This window comes from Cataglyphis hispanica, chromosome 8, assembly GCF_021464435.1.
Source record: "Cataglyphis hispanica isolate Lineage 1 chromosome 8, ULB_Chis1_1.0, whole genome shotgun sequence".
Taxonomy (NCBI): domain Eukaryota; kingdom Metazoa; phylum Arthropoda; class Insecta; order Hymenoptera; family Formicidae; genus Cataglyphis; species Cataglyphis hispanica.
The window spans coordinates 5,657,737-5,677,987 of record NC_065961.1 but is presented as its reverse complement, the minus strand read 5'-3'; the positions used below and the strand labels follow the sequence as shown (position 1 = coordinate 5,677,987).

Sequence of the window (20,251 nt, the reverse complement as noted above, 5' to 3'; positions counted from 1 at the left end):
TATAATAATTTATAATAATTTATAATAATGTAATGATATATTTACCTACTAATTAATTAAATTAAATTTTTAAAATTTTTATTTTATATTTTATCACATATATTACATTATTTTGTATTCCATATATATATATATATAATATAAAGATATATTAATATTAATATAAAATATATAAAAAAAATCATATGTTCTACTATGTCTAAGTTCGTGATTTAATTTTTGTTCAATTTTTTTATTCACACTTTATATAAAGTACCGAGATATTACACGTATTTCATAAATATTTTGTAGCTCATAAAATCGGCGAATACATAATGCATGATCGCGTTTTTGATGTATGCATTCGGCAATTTCGCGCGCATGACCAAACAACAATCGTTGCAACGGCATGTTAACGGTATGAAAAACGAATTGACGAAGGTTTTGCTTGCATTTGTGATAACGAGCGACATACGCGGAAATCGCAACCCTCGCAAACAAAAAGTCAGGCCGTTGGAAACGCACGGATTTGACATTATCATTGCATCTTGCTGATACTTCGAGGAGGCAAGCGGACTGGAAAGGAGGTCGATCCTCTTTTTATATACGAGAATTGGCCGAAGCGATTCGAATACAAAGAAAATGAGAGCTAGGATAAAACAGAACTCTCGATTATTTTTCGAGCAGTTTCCTCGCAATATTAGTGAGCTCCACTTATCTAAGAGACTGTTTTATTTTCCAGCTAGCAGGATTTTTGCGTTCTCATGCTTGTTTAACAAGTCATACGTGATTTGAGTAATGTTAAAATTAAACAAAGATTTATTGTTTTTTTTTTATTTTTTATTGGAAATATTTTTTTTTTTTAATATTTTGGATTTATACAAAAATATAATTGATATTTGCTTTCTCTCTCTCTATTTTTTTTTGTATATATCAATTTTGACGTATATAAAGATCTAAAGTTAAAAATCCAGGAAAATCTATAAAATTAATTCGTTTTCTTTTATTTTAGAGAAGTGGAGCGATCGATAACCTGCGAGATTAATAATACATCGATTTATAGATGTATACAGATATATAAATATATATAAATAGATATATAGATTGCCATTGTCTATTTTAATGTTTTTATAAAAAGTTTAGATCTACCTTACGTTTAATCTTACGTGTAGCTTGAAATAAAGCAACACGACTAGAAATTATCCGAGCGATTCAAGTAGCGGTACGTAGGTGTAATCGCTCAAATCGATTCGAAATTAAACATGAAGGAGGAGCAGCGTACAATAGACGCGCGAAAGGAAGTAATCGTGGCAACCTTGTCGTGCAACAACAATTGCGACTATAGTTCAAAGTTTGCGATTCAAGTTTACCAGATATATCTTATCACGGTGCGTACAGCCTCGCTCTACACGTAACACTCTTGCAAGTATTCTTGCGATGCAGCTTTGTTCTGTTCTTCAAAGTAATTCGAAAGAAAATATGCAAGACATGTGCGGTATTTCTCTCGCACGAGTTAAAATAACATCATTAACAATTGAAGTCTATATCGAGCCATCCCGTTTATCGCTTTTATTTTAACCGCTATGTCTATGACTACTAGATTACGATATATATATATATATATATATATATATATATATATATATATATATCTGTTTCTCTCTCGATGTGTATATCAAGCAGTTAGAGGTCAGCCGGCCTCAAGAGTTCCCTAGCATGATATTCATTATTCGCGTGTGATGAATGTTTCTATTAATCGCGAAAAATTGTAATAGAGACTTCAAAATAATTATTAAAAAATTTTATTTTTAATTTTATTTTTATATTTAAAAATTTTATTGTTTGATATTACATAATTCGATCATGTTTCACAAAGAAATAATAAATATATATATATATATATATATATATATATATATATATATATATTTTTATTTAAACTTGTCAGAAGTTTTATTTTGAATATACAATAAAAAAAATTTATGAGGCAAAATGTAGTATATATAATTCTCTATTCTTTTAATAATTAATAATTAGTAATTAATAAACGATGGAATTTTAGTAATATATATGTGAAACTCTATTTGGAGCTTTATTCAAATGCAAAGATATATACATATAAAAAGGCCATGATATGGACGTATCATACATGTACGTCATATCATATCTATATATGATATTTACGATGCGATCAACCACGCCCGCAGCGTGTCGGTAGAAATAGAGTTCGTTGGTACCGCACGACGACATACATGTGTTTGTAAACATCTCGATTTGGAGTTCATAAATGATTCTAGACATAGCAAAGATGCTGTATTGTTGGCAACAGGCTAAACGCAATGTAGCAACGACTCGGAAGCACCGCATCAGGAAGTTCTCGAATGACATTAAAAGTTGGACCGCTGTATTTCTTCCGACGCGACGAGAAGCACATTATTCGGGACAGTCGCGAAGTAGATGAAGCTGATTTTTGCGCGAATCGAATTTTTACGAGATAAAACGTCGAACTAGAATCGAAAAATCATATCATCGTTACAGCAATAAAATTATATTGTATTACGCGATATGCTATCATAAAAGCCATCTATCCAAAATATTGCAGCAAATAAAATTTAATAATATTACAATTAAATAATTTTGGAAACTTATATGTAAATTAGGTAAAACTGCATATAAGGTAATACAACTGCAATTTCGTTATTTAAATATGTTGTAAAGGAGATTGTTTTGAGAAATTTTCCGCAAGAAATAATTGGTAGACATTGATTTAAAAGATATAACAAATTAAAGTTTGACATTAAAGTATATGTATGCTGTATAATTTGTTATATTTTTATTAAAAAAATTGTTTATGACATTTTAGAGAAGGCAAAAGAGGGGCTCTGTCCCCTTCTTCCTACACCGTCTCCCCGAAAAAATTCTAATCTAACCTAAACCTATTTTCAATTTTAAAAGTAAAGTTGAGTTGGGTTCGATTAGAATTTTTTTGGGAATGCAGGGAAAGGAGTAAAGCTCTTTCTTTGCCCACGCATTAAATAAATAATATTTTTTAAGACAAAACTCATAAATTCATATGGTCGAAAGCTGTTAATAATCTGCAAAAAATGGTGAAACATATTATTGACAAAATATCCATAACCGTGTACTTTTATTTCGTAAATATAAACAATAACTTTTTCTACATCTGCTCTGCAATACAACATATAACATACACAAACTTTACTTTTCCTAACATTACTTTATAATACTTGAGAAAAAGCATTAAAATTGTGAAACTTCAATTTATTATATCTTCTAAACCAATACCGTGTCCCACTTGCAGGAAATTACTCGGAAAAACCTCTTCTACAACTATTTAAGTAGCGATAAAATCGGAGATGTGTTACCTTTTATGTAGTTTTAGCAATTTTAATAATATTACAATCTAATTTTGGGAACTATAATAATATATTATTGAATTACTGTTTTTTACGCTAACACGAACAATTATTTTTTTTTGTTTACAGAAAGCGTTTCAGCGGTATCATCGTTAAAATATTCTCGACCATCATCATTCGGTCATCAATCATCCGAGGAATATCCCTGTGAAAAAAAAATCGAAACGCGAGGCATTGCATTGAAGAACACCGAGACTTGTCGTGAGGGACGAGAGCTGCGTGATTGAGTCGAAGGTCTCGAAGTGCCTCTCATTCGTGAGATAGCACGTTCGTCCGAGATGGTCATGTGACTGTCGGCCGACGACGTCCCACGTTCGGCCCATCTCTCCCGAGGGATGTCCTCCGCGGGTACCGCCTGCACGGACGCCGAGGAGGACGCCGAGGATGTGGAGAACGACGTCACGGGTACATCGGCGCAATCGTCACGTTTCCTGTTGTCGTCGTCGTCGTCGTTGTCGCGAATTCGTCACCGTCGCCGCGCGAGCGATCACTTGGAAGGATTGCGGTTAGATGGGTCATCGGTCGTGTATCATCCGCCATCGTCCGACGACACTTCCGGGAGCATTGTCGAGGACACGCGCCCATCAACGCCCCGGGCGCGCGGATAAGACGAGGAGTTCTCCGTCTCGCTCATCGCTAACAACATATATTCTAATCGCCCTTGTGGGACGACGGCCAGGTGGATCGATTGACACCGCACTCAGATCGATCGTCCTTTTTCACGGCGACTTAATTGTCGAAAATTTCTGGCCAATATTCACTCCAAACGAATTCGGCGAATCACCCATTTGTCCCTGCAAACTGACGGCTGGGCCGATTGATAGATCGACATTGAGGGTCTTGAATGTCTTGAGGATCTTGAACGTCGAGTCGAGAAAGTCGATAAACGAGTTCGTGCACGGCCAGCAGATACGTGCGACTGGAATTCTGAACAAGCATTGGGCGTGCGAATCGATAAGTGAATTCGAAGGGTGCTCGAGAGTCCTCGAAGAGCCAGGTGAACCGTCGACCAGCAGCACGTTGGTAGCTAAATTGTCCTTTGGGTCGATAGACGCGCTAATCCCATCGTGCATTGTTGGCCTCCCCGTTCGATCGTATTCAATCCGATTCGTAAAATCGATTTGGAGAAATAATTTGATAAATCGACCAACAGGAATCATCGTCGATCTCGAAAAAAGATTTCCGATAATCGCTCGATTGGTTCTCCCCTTTCATCGACTATCAAACGAGCAAACGATTACACGTGTCCGACACGTGTCAATTTTCCCGAGTGGATCGATAAATCAGTTTTTTCAGCCGGCCATCCCTAAGACGATCAAATTCTACGAAACGATCCACTTTTTCTCTTCATCGTGGTCGAGGGGATCGTTGATTCTCGTAACTGCCTCGTTTCGAGCTGCCGCGATGATGTTCAGAAGGAGGACGTCATTCAGGTGACGAAAAAAGACGTCGATCTCATCCTCGTCATCGTTCATTGAAGAATTTGTCCGAAGGACAGTGATAAACGGCACGAGGATTTACGACAAGAAAAATCTTCCAAGGAATTCGAGACCTCCTTCGTTTTTCGTTACTTTATCTGCCAAAAGCTGGGCTTTGGCTGATTTAGAAATCAAAAACGTCAAAAAAGAAGAACACAAATCTGAATTTATCCCAAGTGCCACAAGCAACAGAGAGTGATTTGTCAAAAGTGATGATGGGAAACTGAGCGCTTTTTTCTGTCGCTCCAAAGTGTCGCAAATTTATGAAATTTATCTAAAAACTGAACACTCGCTCTCCGAAAAGAACTGCTTGTTGTTACACGCTTATACAAAACTTTGTACTTATTTCGGACTAGTACTGGACGTTTTCGCGCGTGCGCGCGCGTGTACCGATCTAAATGAATCACGATGATGAATCGCCGCGTTCGAGTGACATCGCGAACGAATTTGAGTGCGTGAGGTGTACCTTCGTCGCTTTCGTTACACATTACCGAGAGATATACTCATCAGAGGTAAGATTACCGGGCTAAAAGCAGCAAAAAGAGAAAAGGAAAAGAGATACGAAGGATTTTCATCATGTGTCACGGGCGGCTTGAGATCATCCTAGCCGGTACAGGCTGGCCGAGATCCTGATAGCCACCGCAGCGACCAGGATCCGGGACTATTCAACGAAGAAAGGATGCCAGGGGGCCGCAGGGGCCTGGTAGCCCCCCAAAACACGTTTCTGGAGAACATCATACGACGCAGTAGCAGTCAACGTGAGTTTTGGTTGGCTCTTATGTTTCTATGTCTTATTATCTCGTTTGTATAAATTTTAAAAAGTATGTAGGTATATTTCTCGGAGAGATAATGTAGATTCTTCGGCTTGGTTCAATCGATTTTTTATTAGCAAAAATCAAGACGCTTATTAATAAATTTCGAGCACTATGCGATTGAAAAACGAAGTTTCCTTTTTCGCGAAACAAAGGGAGTCTCAAACGGATAATAAAATATTCTTTAACTAAATTTCAGATAAAGTTAATTGGAATTTTAATTTTCTTTCAAGTTTAATTGCAAAGATATACGCTAAAAATTATTAAGGTTACGATAAATGATGACTCTCGGACATTTAAAAAAAAATCCAGATTAGATAAGGCATCAAAGAATAATGCGCGAGAAGTGAGATATTTTATACAATTAAGGCTTTAGAAAATCGCCAAAAACTTTAATTCACAATTCGCAATTGGAATGACAGAAGTCGGTAAAAAGTGCCAAACTTTGTTATTTCCAGCAACAAAAAAGTATGGATATAATTGCAATCAATGCAGTGAAATATTATTTAATTAATTGTATTTCAGACACGCACAGTGACATAAATCAATTAAATATTCTACAAATTTATTTGAGATATAAAAATATAAATTATTAATTATTAATTTTACATAAATCAATATTTCCTATTATACAATTATTCTCAAATTTCTCAATCATAATTTTGTTACACAGATTTTATGGTTTGCGATAGTATCATATTTTATAGAGAATACTGCCACGCTGCAGATTCAAGCATCATAAATAAATCTTTTGGCAGTTATGGAAGGGCTAAATCAAGCATGTAATTTGATATCGATTTTCCTAATTGGAATGCCTCGAATTTCCGGAATCTGTCGGAATTCTCTATATTCATATACGTCCAAAAATAGCAAAGGCAGTCAAGCGGATCGTAAATGAAGGCGAACTTGTTCGATTATATATATACATATACTGATACACTGACTTACTCATTTCTAGAGAATAAAGTATTAGGTACGCGTTCAAAGCGCATCGCGTACAAGTAAATTTCAGGTACCGTAATAGCGTTTGATGGATCTTTGCAGAACAAGTTTTAACTTGGAGTTAATTAAAAGTTCGGAACGGTCGTTCAAATTTCGTCGCGTTTGTAATTTTATTCTTATCGCTCCCATCGGTAATATATCGAATGAGTGCAATAAAAAGTATGTAACATCGTAACTCTAGCATGACGTTTTACAATTTGATTTGTTGTCACGAGAGAGAGAAATTTAACGAAGTTATATATAACGTAATCTAAAATGTAATATTACTAAAATATAAAATATATAAAAAAAAAAATTTATATCACCTTATCTCTCATTTAGCGCAACGTAATAAACGTAAAATAAATCTCTTAATAAATTAATGCATCTAAAGCCGAGTTAAATTCGATGAGAGGTAGAACTAGGTAGAACGTAGGATCTCAAAATTACATTAAATGGGTAAGCGGTTTACATGGCGAAAAGTTACGCTCACCTATATAATAATACGAGAATTATGGGAGAGTTATGATAATGCGAATTAAGAGGGAAAGATTTTATCAGTTATCAATCGCTGGACAAGATGGCAAGTTTCCTTTAGCGAAATTTCTACACCTTCCGACGACGTTTGTCATGTTTACGCGAAGTATCGAGATTGGCTTTTTTATGGCTTTTTACCCCCGCGGAGCTTCTTAAATTTTCTTCGATGTGAAAGACCGAAATCTCCCCAGCGGCTTCTCTCCGTAAGGATAATAAATCCTATCGGGCTTCCGCCTCCGGGTGCTGCGCACGCACCACCACGCAGTCGTCGAAGTTATCGGTGAGCTTTCTGTCATCTCGCGTCCTCGACTTGACGGCGCTTCGGGGATGGGGAGGAAGCGATGTAGATTTATTCAGACTATGTTCCCCCGGAAAAATGCTCTGCATGACGAGATAGACGAGGATTAGGTTCGCGTAGCGTATAAAGTCATCATATCAGCTTTTTTGAAAGAATTACTCGATAAAGATTTATATCGATCTTCGAGTTAATTTTAGTCGTGCGGCAAATGTGACACATTTCGGAATGAATATAAAAGCGCGATATTTTAATTATTTTAATAATATAACAATTTATATAGTATATATTAATTAATGTTTATATGAGTATATTTATAATTATTTATTATTATTAACGTAATATGGTTTTATTGGTCTTATAATTTTTTTAAATATTTTCTTGAATGTTTTATTCGATTATTTAAATTAAATATTTTAAAACATTTTATTATCGAAAATAAATGCCCAAGCGTACGTTATTTTGGCGTTAAATTTTGGTCCCTTACTGATCTCTATTGACAACACTAATTGATATTTTCCCCAAACAAAACAGAAAATCACAATAATATCAAATGATATCAAAATAACATCAAAATGACCCCAAAATGATAGTCATTTTGATGTTATTTGATATTACGATGATATTATTATGATTTTCTGTTCTGCTTGGATAGGTTGTAGCATTACTATCATTTTGATTAATCCCTCTCGATCGACAAATTGATTGCGGTAAAATGCGGTAAAACGCGATTAAACTAATCCGACTTTGCGCGAGGAAAAAGCTTGTAACGAACTGGACCGAATGGAAGGGAGAACAATTATGGGAAAATATTTACATCTTTATCCCGAACGGAAACAGAGACATGTATTACAAACAAACATGGCAGGGCCGCGGTACAACAATAACGCAACGGCGAATCGGCCGATAGAGCGAATTATTAACGGCCAAAGCGACGATGCAATATTTTCGACGAGCCACTGCCCCGGAAGTAAATTACACACAAAACCGATGATTTCGATTTACGCGGGTGCGCTCGCAAATACGGCGAGTGAAGCGAATATTGACGTTGACGGCACAGGTGTACCGCTTTGATGCATTATCCTGATTGAAAATCATCAGAGGGAGCCGTGTGAAATGGTTTGCGACACGCGACAACACTCGAGCAGAGAGCTCGAACAGCCTATCCTCCCCTTTCGCGCGCGCGCACGCTCATTAGTCAAACTAACGCCAGGTAGCTGTCGATAAACACCGTACAAACCCGACGTTTCGTGCCATCGCTTGGAACGAGGGGGTGGTGACCGATGTCGTCAATACGTGTCGCATGTATTGTATGTTAGATCGGTCTTTCCTCCCCCGTGCTTTTCACAAATATTGAGAATGGAGGCTTTTAAAAACGCCTGTATAATATATCGTAAGTGCAAAATTGGCATCCTTCTCAAGCTTTTTTTGCAAAAAAAGTGTATATCAGTTTGCTGTATTGATTTCTTTTGATTGCTCTCTCTCTCTCTCTCTCTTTATATATATATATATATATATATATATATATATATATATATATATATATGGGTATTCAAAATAAAGTGTTACAAATTTTTATCTCAGAAAGACGGCATTTTTGAGAAAAATTATTTATACAAGAATTATCTGATTTCAAGGGGGAAATATTGCACCACTTATTGGTTTTTATTTGGTGGAAGGTTTCAAAGTTATTTCACAATCAACTTTGTTTTTAAACTCCATATTTTTATTGCATACTTTTATAGTCCTTCTTGAGATATTTTCAAAACACTATAATAAAGTATTTTTTTTATTAAGTATTCTTTGAGTTTTTATATCTTTGAATTTTATATCTTAATCTGACATATTTTGATATAAAATATAAAATATCTTATAAAATATTTAGTTTTCGATAATCTTACTGTAATACTTTTCTGTACAGAATAATGAGATGAATAAATTGATATAAAAAATACTAATAATTGTTAAAAAATACATTGTAAATAATTACACTTTTTTGTAGAAACAATTATACATACATATATATATATATATATATATATATATATATATATATATATATATATACGGGTATATGTGCAAGAATTTTTTTCTAGCCTCTCGCGAATATTGAAAATAAGATAGTCCCATTACATGGCGGAGAAATTAAACATTTGTATAAAGTAATTAGATTGTTTAAAATTTTCTTTTGTAAAGAAAAAAAGAAATTCTTATTTGTTTATAGTATATTATTGTTACTTTTGTTTTACATATTGGATGAAACGTTCTCGTATAGTCTGACAGATGCTTATAGGATTCGTTATTTTCATATAATATTGATGGCACGCGTCGATGTGGTATCGATGACGACAATTCGTGAATTAATTCAGCCGCTATAATCCTATCAGTTATTCAAACTGTTTTCGATATTGATTACCGATTCCTGTCGAAGCAAATTTATTATACAGTTAATTTTAGCACTTTAATACTCGTAAAAGAGCGTAAACGTTCGAAAACAATCGCGATGATCGTAATTCTTGTTAGACGAAGATTCGCCGCGATGGATGAGAAGACAGATGAGAACTATTAAACAACAGTAGAAGCGATAGGATCTTATTGTAAGAGTTTATGGGAGGAGATGAAATATATGACCGGGAGAGAGCACACCGAGAGGATACATCTCTTGAGAGATGATTGTGACAGATGACAGAGAGAATTCAGTTACCGTGTTTTACTTGCTACTAGCTTTGCAGCTTTGAAACTCGAGGAAAGTTGGAAAAGCGTGCCATGTGCCGTCTATATTTAGCTATACGATGGCGAGTTCATGGCGCCGTTTTTACGCTCGCACACGCTTGCCTGTGAATAAAGGGGATTTACCACTATCTCTCATCGAGCTGCACTATCCATTTGTTTGCTGTTCCCTTAAGTCCTTGCGTTTTATCATGCCATTTACAGATTCGCATCTTTCTGCAATTTGTAGCAATTGTGGCTCGTATAAAGAGCAATTTGCACTGAATAATACATCTCTCTTTAATTATAAATAATGATACTTTCAGTAAATATGCATAAAAAGTCACATTTCACTGATTTAACCGCCATTTAAATATAGTATATTAAATAATTTTCCACAAAAATTAAAGATTTTATCAATAATTAATTTCACCTATTTCTCGCAGTTTATTAACAGCTTTTAACGTGCAACTACATGAATTTCTGAGTTTTGTTTAAAAAAATATTATTTATTTAATGTGTGGGCGAGGGACGAATTCCCCTCCCTTTGCATTCTCATCTCGAAAAAATTCTAACCTAACCAAATCCAACTTTACTTTCAAGACTGAAAATAGGTTTAGGTTAGATTAAAAATCTTTTCGGGAAAAGGGTGTAGGGGGAGGGGTGGAGTTCCCCCTAAATGTTGTATATAAAACAATTCAATTAAAAAATAACAAATTATTTTAGCATACACAAACTTTAATGTCAAACTTCAATTTGTTATATCTTCTAAACTAAATCAATGCCACATGATACTTGCGAGGAATCACTCAAAATTCCTCTACAACATATCTAGGCGATTAAATTAGTGAGATCTTTTATGCAAATTCATCATACTTTTTTATTAAATAAATAAAGAATTGTTACAATATTAACAACAGCTTGATCGAAAGACGGTTGGTGAATGTATATTGCAATATTTGTTAACAAAGTTTATTTAATATAGAGTTTATTTAATTAGTTTATTTAATAAATTTATAAAATATGTAATTAATAGAATAAAGAAAACGATTTTAATAAAATAATTGCCAATATAGTGTAACATTAATAATGCAAACAAATGATCGTTCCAGATGAAGATACACATTTTACTTTACTTATGTATGCATCTTTTGTTTCATGCAGAATCTTCGCCCCAACAATTTCAAAGAAACTTTCAAACTTTATACTAGAACCTCTTTGGCTATTTTAACGCTCACGATCCGAGGATTACCTCTTCTTTCAATTTCAGTCGACGCGACGCAAAGATATTTTTCTCCTCCCGTTATTATTTAGACATTTTACAGATATTATGAAAAGGGAAAAACGTATTTTTTCATTAAATTCTTACAAACCGACGTTGAAGGAAACTCCTTTTGTTCTTAAAAATTTTTAATTTGGAATTTAAACCATCTTGATGGAAAATTCTTTCTCTTTGGATATAAGCCATTATTAGAATTTCGATTTTGATGGATCGAGGAATTTAGCAAGTCCTTTCTTTTATGATCTCATCAATATTGCAAGTGTCCAAGTGAAATTAAAAACGAAATCGTCGGTATATTGGACCCGTTGCTTCTCTCCGCAATTTATTCTCCAGCTAGCAAAATTTACGAAGAAAATCTAGTAGTTTCAGTGATCGATGATATACTGTCTTTTTACAAGACTACAAATTCGTATTGATTGACTTATTTCTTTTCCTTATTCTTTACAAAAAATTCCACTGCCAGAAAATTAGATTAATAGTCGTTTCTCGATTGATGCAAAATTTCGAAATTTTACGTATAGCATTAAATGAATCGTAAAGCGTTAGAACAGTCAGTGCATCTCATTAAACATATATGTAAAGCTTAAATGTTTCAAACAAATAAAATAATGATAAATAAATAAAAGCTCTTAATTATAATATGGAAATTAGATTTACACTGTTCTCTATTCGAGTTATTCATTTGTATATATTAGCTGTAACCATTAAATTTAATTAATAATCTGTGATTTATTTGAAATTTATTTCACGAATATAGTATCTAGGATAATTAGAATGAACATCTTGAGCGCTTTTAATTGCGGCTATTAGTTACGCAAAAGCACCTAAAACATTGGTCGCGTTGTTTGTTTAACGACAAGGAGTTGTACAGAAATATCGAGTTGATAGATAGAGTCTGATAAGCCTAACAGCTTTACTGTGTTACGGTTTCTATGAAAGTTTCGCGAATACAATTTCCAGTTAGATAAATCGAGCTGAAATGAGAGGATCAAAGATAAATTGCTCACGCAATTAATACATATATTTAATGTATTAGAATCACTAATTTAAATATCTGGTTTTTTGTTCAAATTTCTTTTTAGAATATAATTTTTTTCTATTAAGGCATTACTCTGGTATTACATTAAATAGATAGTAAAAATAGAATTAAAAGAAATAAAAATATGATAGCTAATCTATCAGTTGACAAGTATGATGCCGAGACATTCTATATGATGTTTATTTTTAATTCTTTAATTTTACAAGCATGTATTTAAAGATATTTTGAATATAAAATAATAGAAAAAAAACTGTCAAAATTAAAAAAAAAAAGATATTATATACGTTTATACTGTTTGAAAAAAAAATAAATAAATCCGGCTTATAAAAAGAATGAATCAAAAGTTTTTGTCATAAATTAGGAAAAGTATTAATTACAAATATTTTTTTTACGAAGATGTAAAAAATCATATTATTTTATGATACTTTAATTCTTTTCATAACTTGGATTTATTTATATGATTTTTCAAACAATATAAACGTACAAAATATTTTTAATATTACATAATAATGCAACATTAATTATGCAAAGTGAAAGATTATTTATGCTTCGAATGCCGAAACATTCGATATCTCAGTCTGAGTTGCGGTTTCACGCTTGACCTAGTATAAGTTCCCTTAGTTCATGAGCTTATCTCTCTCCTCCCGCGCGAGCATCGATTCCCCAAGATATAACTTGCCAACCTGTTTTTTTATTCTTTGGCCTTGAAAGCACGTTTCTCTCAGAGCCTGAGCGAGCGTATCGTATCGCGTCGTTGCGCGCACGATATCCTTCCGACGATTAATATTATCCCATTTCGCCCAAAGCGAAGAGCCAGCGGGATTCCAACACAGATATCAGACAGCGCCGAAAAATATTTTATGGATTGAGAGATGGGGGGATTTCGTATAGCGAATCTTGCTTTTGTTGAAAAAGTTATTCTTTTCTGCACAATCTCGCGCGATGCGCGCATCCTGTTCTCTTAGCAATAACCGATCGAAGAAAAAAATTATTGCAGTGGAAAAAGAAACAAATGGGTCAGCCTTATATTTAATACGCATTCTTTCTGATATTTCATTCGGATACGGCAGCATAAAACTTTTATGAAAACAAAAACAGATTCTGTCAAAGATTTTCATGAAAGCTTCATGAAAATCTTTGAAAGAAAATATAATCAAAGCAACATAGAATGCTATTTTATTTATTGATCTAAAATTCTAAAATGCTTTAAATTAGAGCGTTTTATTGGACAAGAGAAATAAAAATGCATACGCGACCTTCGAGTTGGCTCGTTATAAGTTATTTTATAGTTGAAACAAAATATCCGTCAATATCCGCAAAAATGCATGCGTTATTTCCTTTCATTTGTCCGGATATTAGACGAGAAATGTTTAGAATCGAGAAATGAGAAGTATTGTGCCTCGAGGTTGCGTTCATAAATCTCCTGGGGCGACTTGATCATATATTTTACGGTAAATAAAACGGAGAACAGGAGAGATTAGATTACATTGAGGTATAAACTTTATGTGTCTTGACAGCTGATATAATTAACTTTCGATATAAAATTTAAAAGATTTAATAAATGCAACTGCAGCCTGAATTTGATATGAATGAAAAATGAATATATGATATAAATTATACTTGTCTAGAGTCAATAAATTTTTTTGCACAAATTTATTTTTTATACAAGTCAACTATTATTAATATTAATAGTTTATATATATATATATATATATATATATATATATATTACTATTATATATTAATATTATATATATTGCTATTATATATATGACTATTGCAATAACTATTATTAATATTAACTATTAATATATATATTAACTATTATATATAACTTTATTTGGAAAAAGGTAGAAAAATAAAATGTTTCATCGATTGAAAATGTTTTCGTGCTCTTTTTAATGAAAGTTTACACGCGAGACTTTCGTCGTGAAATTAGTACAGAAGTTTGACGTGTTAGAAAGAAAAAAAAGAATGTTACTTGTTATAAAGTAACTCTGCAAAGAAACTTTCTTCACGAGATATAACAGCCACGACATATAACAGCGGACAAGCGTGAAATGTTGAAAATATAACTTCCGTCATTTTTCTGATCATACAAAATGCTATTTCAATTGAGTGGCGTGACGTTACAATTTTATTCTCCGCACAAAAAACTCGTATTTCTCGCAATAGATACATTATATATATAACGTTTATATATTTATATGTTTAAATATTTTTAAATCTAAAAATGTAATTTTACATTTTTGTTCTCTCCTCTTTTAATCCTTTTAGTTTAATTTAATCCTTTTAATTCTTTTAATCTCTTACACTTGATAAATCTTTGACACTTGATAAATTAATCTTGAATCTGTCAAAAAATCCTGCACTTGCACGAATAATTGCAAATATCTTATCTAATTTTTCGCGATGCAATTTATTATATTCGTAATAAATTTGTATTTAAAATATGATAGATATGATTTTTGAAGAAAGATTATAATTTTTGAAGCAGCACTGAGAAAATGTACGGCTTCCACGAAATTAGGGAGCTAGTCGTTGTTTGATAGGTTTAGTCTTAAATAGGGGACGATTAAACTTTCAAAAGCTATTAAAACCGGGTAAATACTGAACTTCATTAATTTGCGAGCAAGATTGTTTTTCTTGATACAACAACAGAGGTGGTTTAACAAACTTTATCAAAAAAAAAAAAATTATCGATACACCAATCAATGTGGATCACATCTTTAGATAACACTTTTAATTTTAAGAAAAACTTAAAAATATTATTTTTAATTTGATTGTATTTTTAGCGTGTACTATAAATAAGTATATTAATAAAATAAATTTAATTTTAGTAATGAAATAATGTCTGTTCTGTATATGAAACGCTTTACAAACTTTACAAAATTTTTTCAAATTACTGCGTTATATTTAGTGTGGCAGAAATGATAAAAAGAATATTAACGCGCTTTAAAAATTATATTCTATGTCTCTTAATTAAAAGTTATATTCTTTCGCACATGATTGCGTAACGATACTCGAATATCCGGCTGTGATTAGTCAGAGAAGACATTTCGCGAGACATGGATTATGACACAAAAGTTATGATCCGATAAAAAATATCGTGCATTTCCGTTGGCTAAAATTTTCACCATTTCTTCAAAATTGAGCACGATAAAGCGAATATCGCAACCCGAGAAGCATCGCCGGGATGCGCGCTGCATGATTAATGACGTCTCGTTTTTATCCCCGTCTAGATTATAAATTTACGTAGCTCGTGACATTTCCGCGAGAAGCGCTCTATCGTGTTACTGTATGCCGCAATAATTTTTTTTTTTCGTTTTTATAAAAGAATCTTGTTACAGAAATGACGTATCTGGTGACAACTTATTTCATATAATATTTCTCTCTTTTATTTTTTTTTAATAGAACGATGCAAATAATGTCAAAATATTATAAAGCAATTTCCATCCATCTTTTTTTTTTGACGTCATCATTGTTTGCTTAAAGGACGCGAGAGATCTTTGTTTTTGAGGGAAAAGTACACGTGGAGAATGGCCACGCACGATAACTGCCGAGAGAATGCCGGGAATATGGAATGAAAAATATATAATAAAATTTAAAAAGCTGTCAAATGGACGATATCGATGCGAACGTGCTTCCTAAAACAATCCATTTTCTTGCCGTCTTTTTCGTCGGTTTTGACATTCAATATTACGAATTGTTTATCAAGATCCATCTCTGTCATTTCCTTCAATAAGTCTTATTCTTATGTGTACAAAATTTAAATTTTATTTATATATATGCAGAAATACTTTATAAATTGAATGGGAGCATCATAAAATTTTATACATTTATACATTTAATATATAACTTTAAATATACACATATAATAATAATTAAATTTTCGTTTTAACATGCAAAATTGATATATAATTTTTAAAACTTTTTTTATATAAATTTAATTTAAATACAAAATACGTACGCTAGTAATAAGGAATTTCTTTGTTTATTTGATACATATGGTATATTTTCTTTATGTGCACCTATATTAGGACAGTTAGAATTAAGAATTAAAAAATACTCGTAACGTTTAAACTCTGGAAAAATGAATAAACATTTTCTAGATTTTTTAAATCGCAACAACTTGATAAAAACTTTTTATTTTTTTTTATTTTATTAACACAACATTATTAAGTACTTAAATAAAAATTTTCAGATTAAAAGAAAAAAAATTTTTTTAATTAGGCAAATATTTGTAGATTTATATTTGCACTCTTAAAAAAAAATTTTTTAAGTTAAAGATTTTTATTTAAATACTTAATAATATTGTATTAATATTGCAAAAAAAAAAAAAAAAAATTATCATATTGTTTCACTGCAAAAAGAATCTGGAAAATGTATTCATTTTTCGGATATATCCCCTTAAATAAGTAATTAAAATTAATACTATTACTACACACATTTAAACGTCACTTAATCCGAAAGTTTTGTTCTACTTCCAACTTTTTTTACTGTATACACGAGACTAGGGATTCTGAAATATCTTTTCGTTTATCGCTCGGAAAAGTGAGGTGACATAAACCGTTGCCGCGATGTAATGTATTATATCTCGTGCACATTTTGCTGTATCTATATTTTTTGTATATATGGCGCTTATATATCGCAAAATAACATAATACATTTGTACGTAGCGTATTGAATTATATACAGATCGTGCAATAAAGCTTACATTAACTATCGGAGTTGGTATGTATTTACACTCTGGTTTCGGCTTTCTATTTACGTTTCGTTCCCCGCTTTACTTTCGCAAATCGATCGGGAAAAGAAGTAGTATCGAGGCATATCATAAACATATGTTTCGCATTTTACGTAATGCTACAGACGCGATATATCATAGCAGTCGATGTGATATAACAGCACTTTACACCGCGGAATAACAGTGATCCAGTAAAATCGCGTGAAAAAAGAGAGAAAGATTTATTAGCGGTCACTACATACTAATCGACAATATTACTAAATAATGTCTGACATTAGGAAACTTTTATATTAACCCTCCGTGTGTACACTTGTTTTTGACATCTTCGGTGTGCACACTGAGCCTTTAAAGGATAGTCCAAGTTTTCTAACTGTTCCAAACTTTCAAAAAAATCGGAAAAAATAAGGGTTATTTCTTAGAGTGTGTAGTGCATTATCCAAAAGTTAATAAAGTTAAGTTAGTAAAGTCAAATGTTCCAAAGTTTTTTTAAATAAAAATTGAAATTTGTGCTAAAATACAGGAAAAAACGAAAAAACGATAATTTCGACTATTCCTTTAAAGATCTAGTGTACATACAGAGGCTTAATCTCGTGATGGATAATCTTGTCATATAATTTTTCAATGACATCCGTTCTCATTCTTATATGATTTTTAATTATTTCTCTTTCCAATTGCAACGTTTAATATTAAAAATTCGGTAAATATAAAAGATCACTAATTTAATAGTCACTTAGATATGTTGTAGGGAAGAGTATCCTAAATAATTCCCCGCAAGAATCAAGTAGCAGATGGCATTGGTTTAAGAGATATCACAAATTAAAGTTTTATAAATTTGTAATGCTTTTTCTCAGATATTATAAAGTAAATATTAGGAAAAGTAAAGTTTGTATACATTATATTTTATGTTGTAAGCATGGAAAAAGTGTTTGTTTACATTTACGGGATAGATATACATGGTCATAGATATTTTGTCAATAATCAGTTTCACTTATTTTTCGCAGTTCGTTAACAGCTTTCAATATGCGACTACATGAATATGTGAGTTTTGTCTTGAAAAATATTATTTATTGAAAAATATTATTTATTGCTTAAGCGAGGAAGAAGCTCTACTTCTTCTCCTGCACTCCAATTTCGAAAAAAGGCTAACCTAACTCAACCCAACTTTACTTTATGATTAAAAATAGGTTTGGATTAGGTTAGAATTTTTATGAGATGGATATAGAAAGAAAGGCAAAGCCTCTCCCCGTTGTGTAAATGTTATAACAATCTTTTTCAATCAAAAAATAACAAATTATTACAACATTATAAACTTTAATATCAAACTTTAATTGATTATATCTTCTAAACTAATGCCATCTGCTACTTCATTCCTGCGGAGAATTATTCAGAACACACTCCCTACATCCTACAATATATATAACAAATTAATTAAATCGATGAGATGTGATCTTTTATGCATATTCACCGAAAATTCAAAAAATGCATTTATGATAATTAGTATCATTACCGTCAAATTTCAGTTAAGACAAGATTTACATAAAAGTTATCTCGTGCTACCTTTTCAAACTCGGCGCAAAATTCTATACTTATCTTCGTGCATCGAGACGCGCGAATGTTTAGCGCCTCGCGTTTAATATCACCGACACAAATCGTACTTGCCTATTGCGTCGAAGATATTCCAAGAATCTTCGTAGAGGATCACGATTATGGGAACGCGATGGTGCGTTCGCATAACGCGTATAATTTCGCGATTCATTATGACGCCGCGACACACTGATTATCCCGAAAACGGTCGAAGATTAATCATTGTGTGGAAGGAGACATCGAAATAACGTATCGCTGGTGCCAAAGAAGCATTATGGCGTCGCTTGTTATGCCCCTCCATTAAACATTTAGTCTGTATGACAGATACATAACAACAAAATATTTACACCTACATTTATAGTCGATCAGGGAGAGAAACATCTCTCGTCGGATACCAAAGGGATGGAATAAAGGGAGAACAAGGATGGAGGGAGAGAGAGAGAGAGAGAGAAGGGCAATTCGGGATCGAGGGTGAAAGCCGCTCGGGCGTTTCCGCAGCATTTCGGCCCTAGTTCGCTAGGTCATTGGGTCAAATTTACGGTTACACACGAAATGAGGGGGAATACGGGGGGGAGGGGGTACCATGTAGTCATATACACCGTTCTGTACGCGTTCACAATGCAAACTTCAACCCTAACCGCCCCCATCCCCGTCCTCGGCTCGTTATTCGATGCACGTCTATTTTTAGAAACAGCGCGGCCACCCCGATTATGAAAAAAGCCGGAAAGTAAAAAGAAAGGATGAAAAGAAAGTAAAAGAGAAGGAGGTGAATCGGGGGGTGAGCAAAAGAAGTACAGAAAGCAGCTGCCATAAGCCAAAGACTCTAGCATCTCTTGATCGGTCGATATTTATTGTCAATTCAGGTATTGACAATCGTCAACGGACGAAATATCGATTGTTCATGAAACATTCCTGGACGTTATTAATAGGATCGAGCAAAAACTTAAAGAATAATTTGATTACAGAGATTAAATTATCAGGGGGTGAATTAATGTCTAACAGAAAAGAGCATATAATAAATATGAATAGAACAAAAGTTTATAAATCTTATCAGCTGTTAGTTTCTTAATGTCAAAAGACACTTTCACTATTGATAGATACGTAAAAAAGCGCAAAACAATATAAGTATTAAAACAATTAATTAGCTTTTTAATTATAATAGCTTTTTGTAAGCAAATAAAAATTTTGATTATACTTTTATTTAATACTCTTACGTTTATAATCATTATACAGGGTGGCTTACCTAAACTATTACAATAATTCTAAAAATATTTGTCGAACGTAAAAGTTGTTCATGAGAAAGTTTCATGTATTCGAGAGGCTTTTCTAACTACGTAAACATAAAGTTGTCGCCGCTCCGTCTTCAAGAGGGGT

General features: G+C 32.8%; 1 protein-coding gene across 4 annotated transcripts in view; it reads left to right on the top strand.

Moving 5' to 3' along the window:
• The first annotated feature begins 5,436 nt into the window (after positions 1 to 5,436).
• LOC126851683 (potassium voltage-gated channel protein eag) overlaps positions 5,437 to 20,251 on the top strand; it is a 71,050-nt gene continuing 56,235 nt past the window's right edge. For all 4 annotated transcript variants that reach the window (XM_050595881.1, XM_050595880.1, XM_050595879.1 and 1 more), the window contains exon 1: positions 5,437 to 5,652. In XM_050595881.1, the coding sequence (XP_050451838.1) occupies positions 5,574 to 5,652 (79 nt within the window). In that variant the 5' untranslated portion in view covers positions 5,437 to 5,573. The remainder of the gene's footprint in view (positions 5,653 to 20,251) is intronic.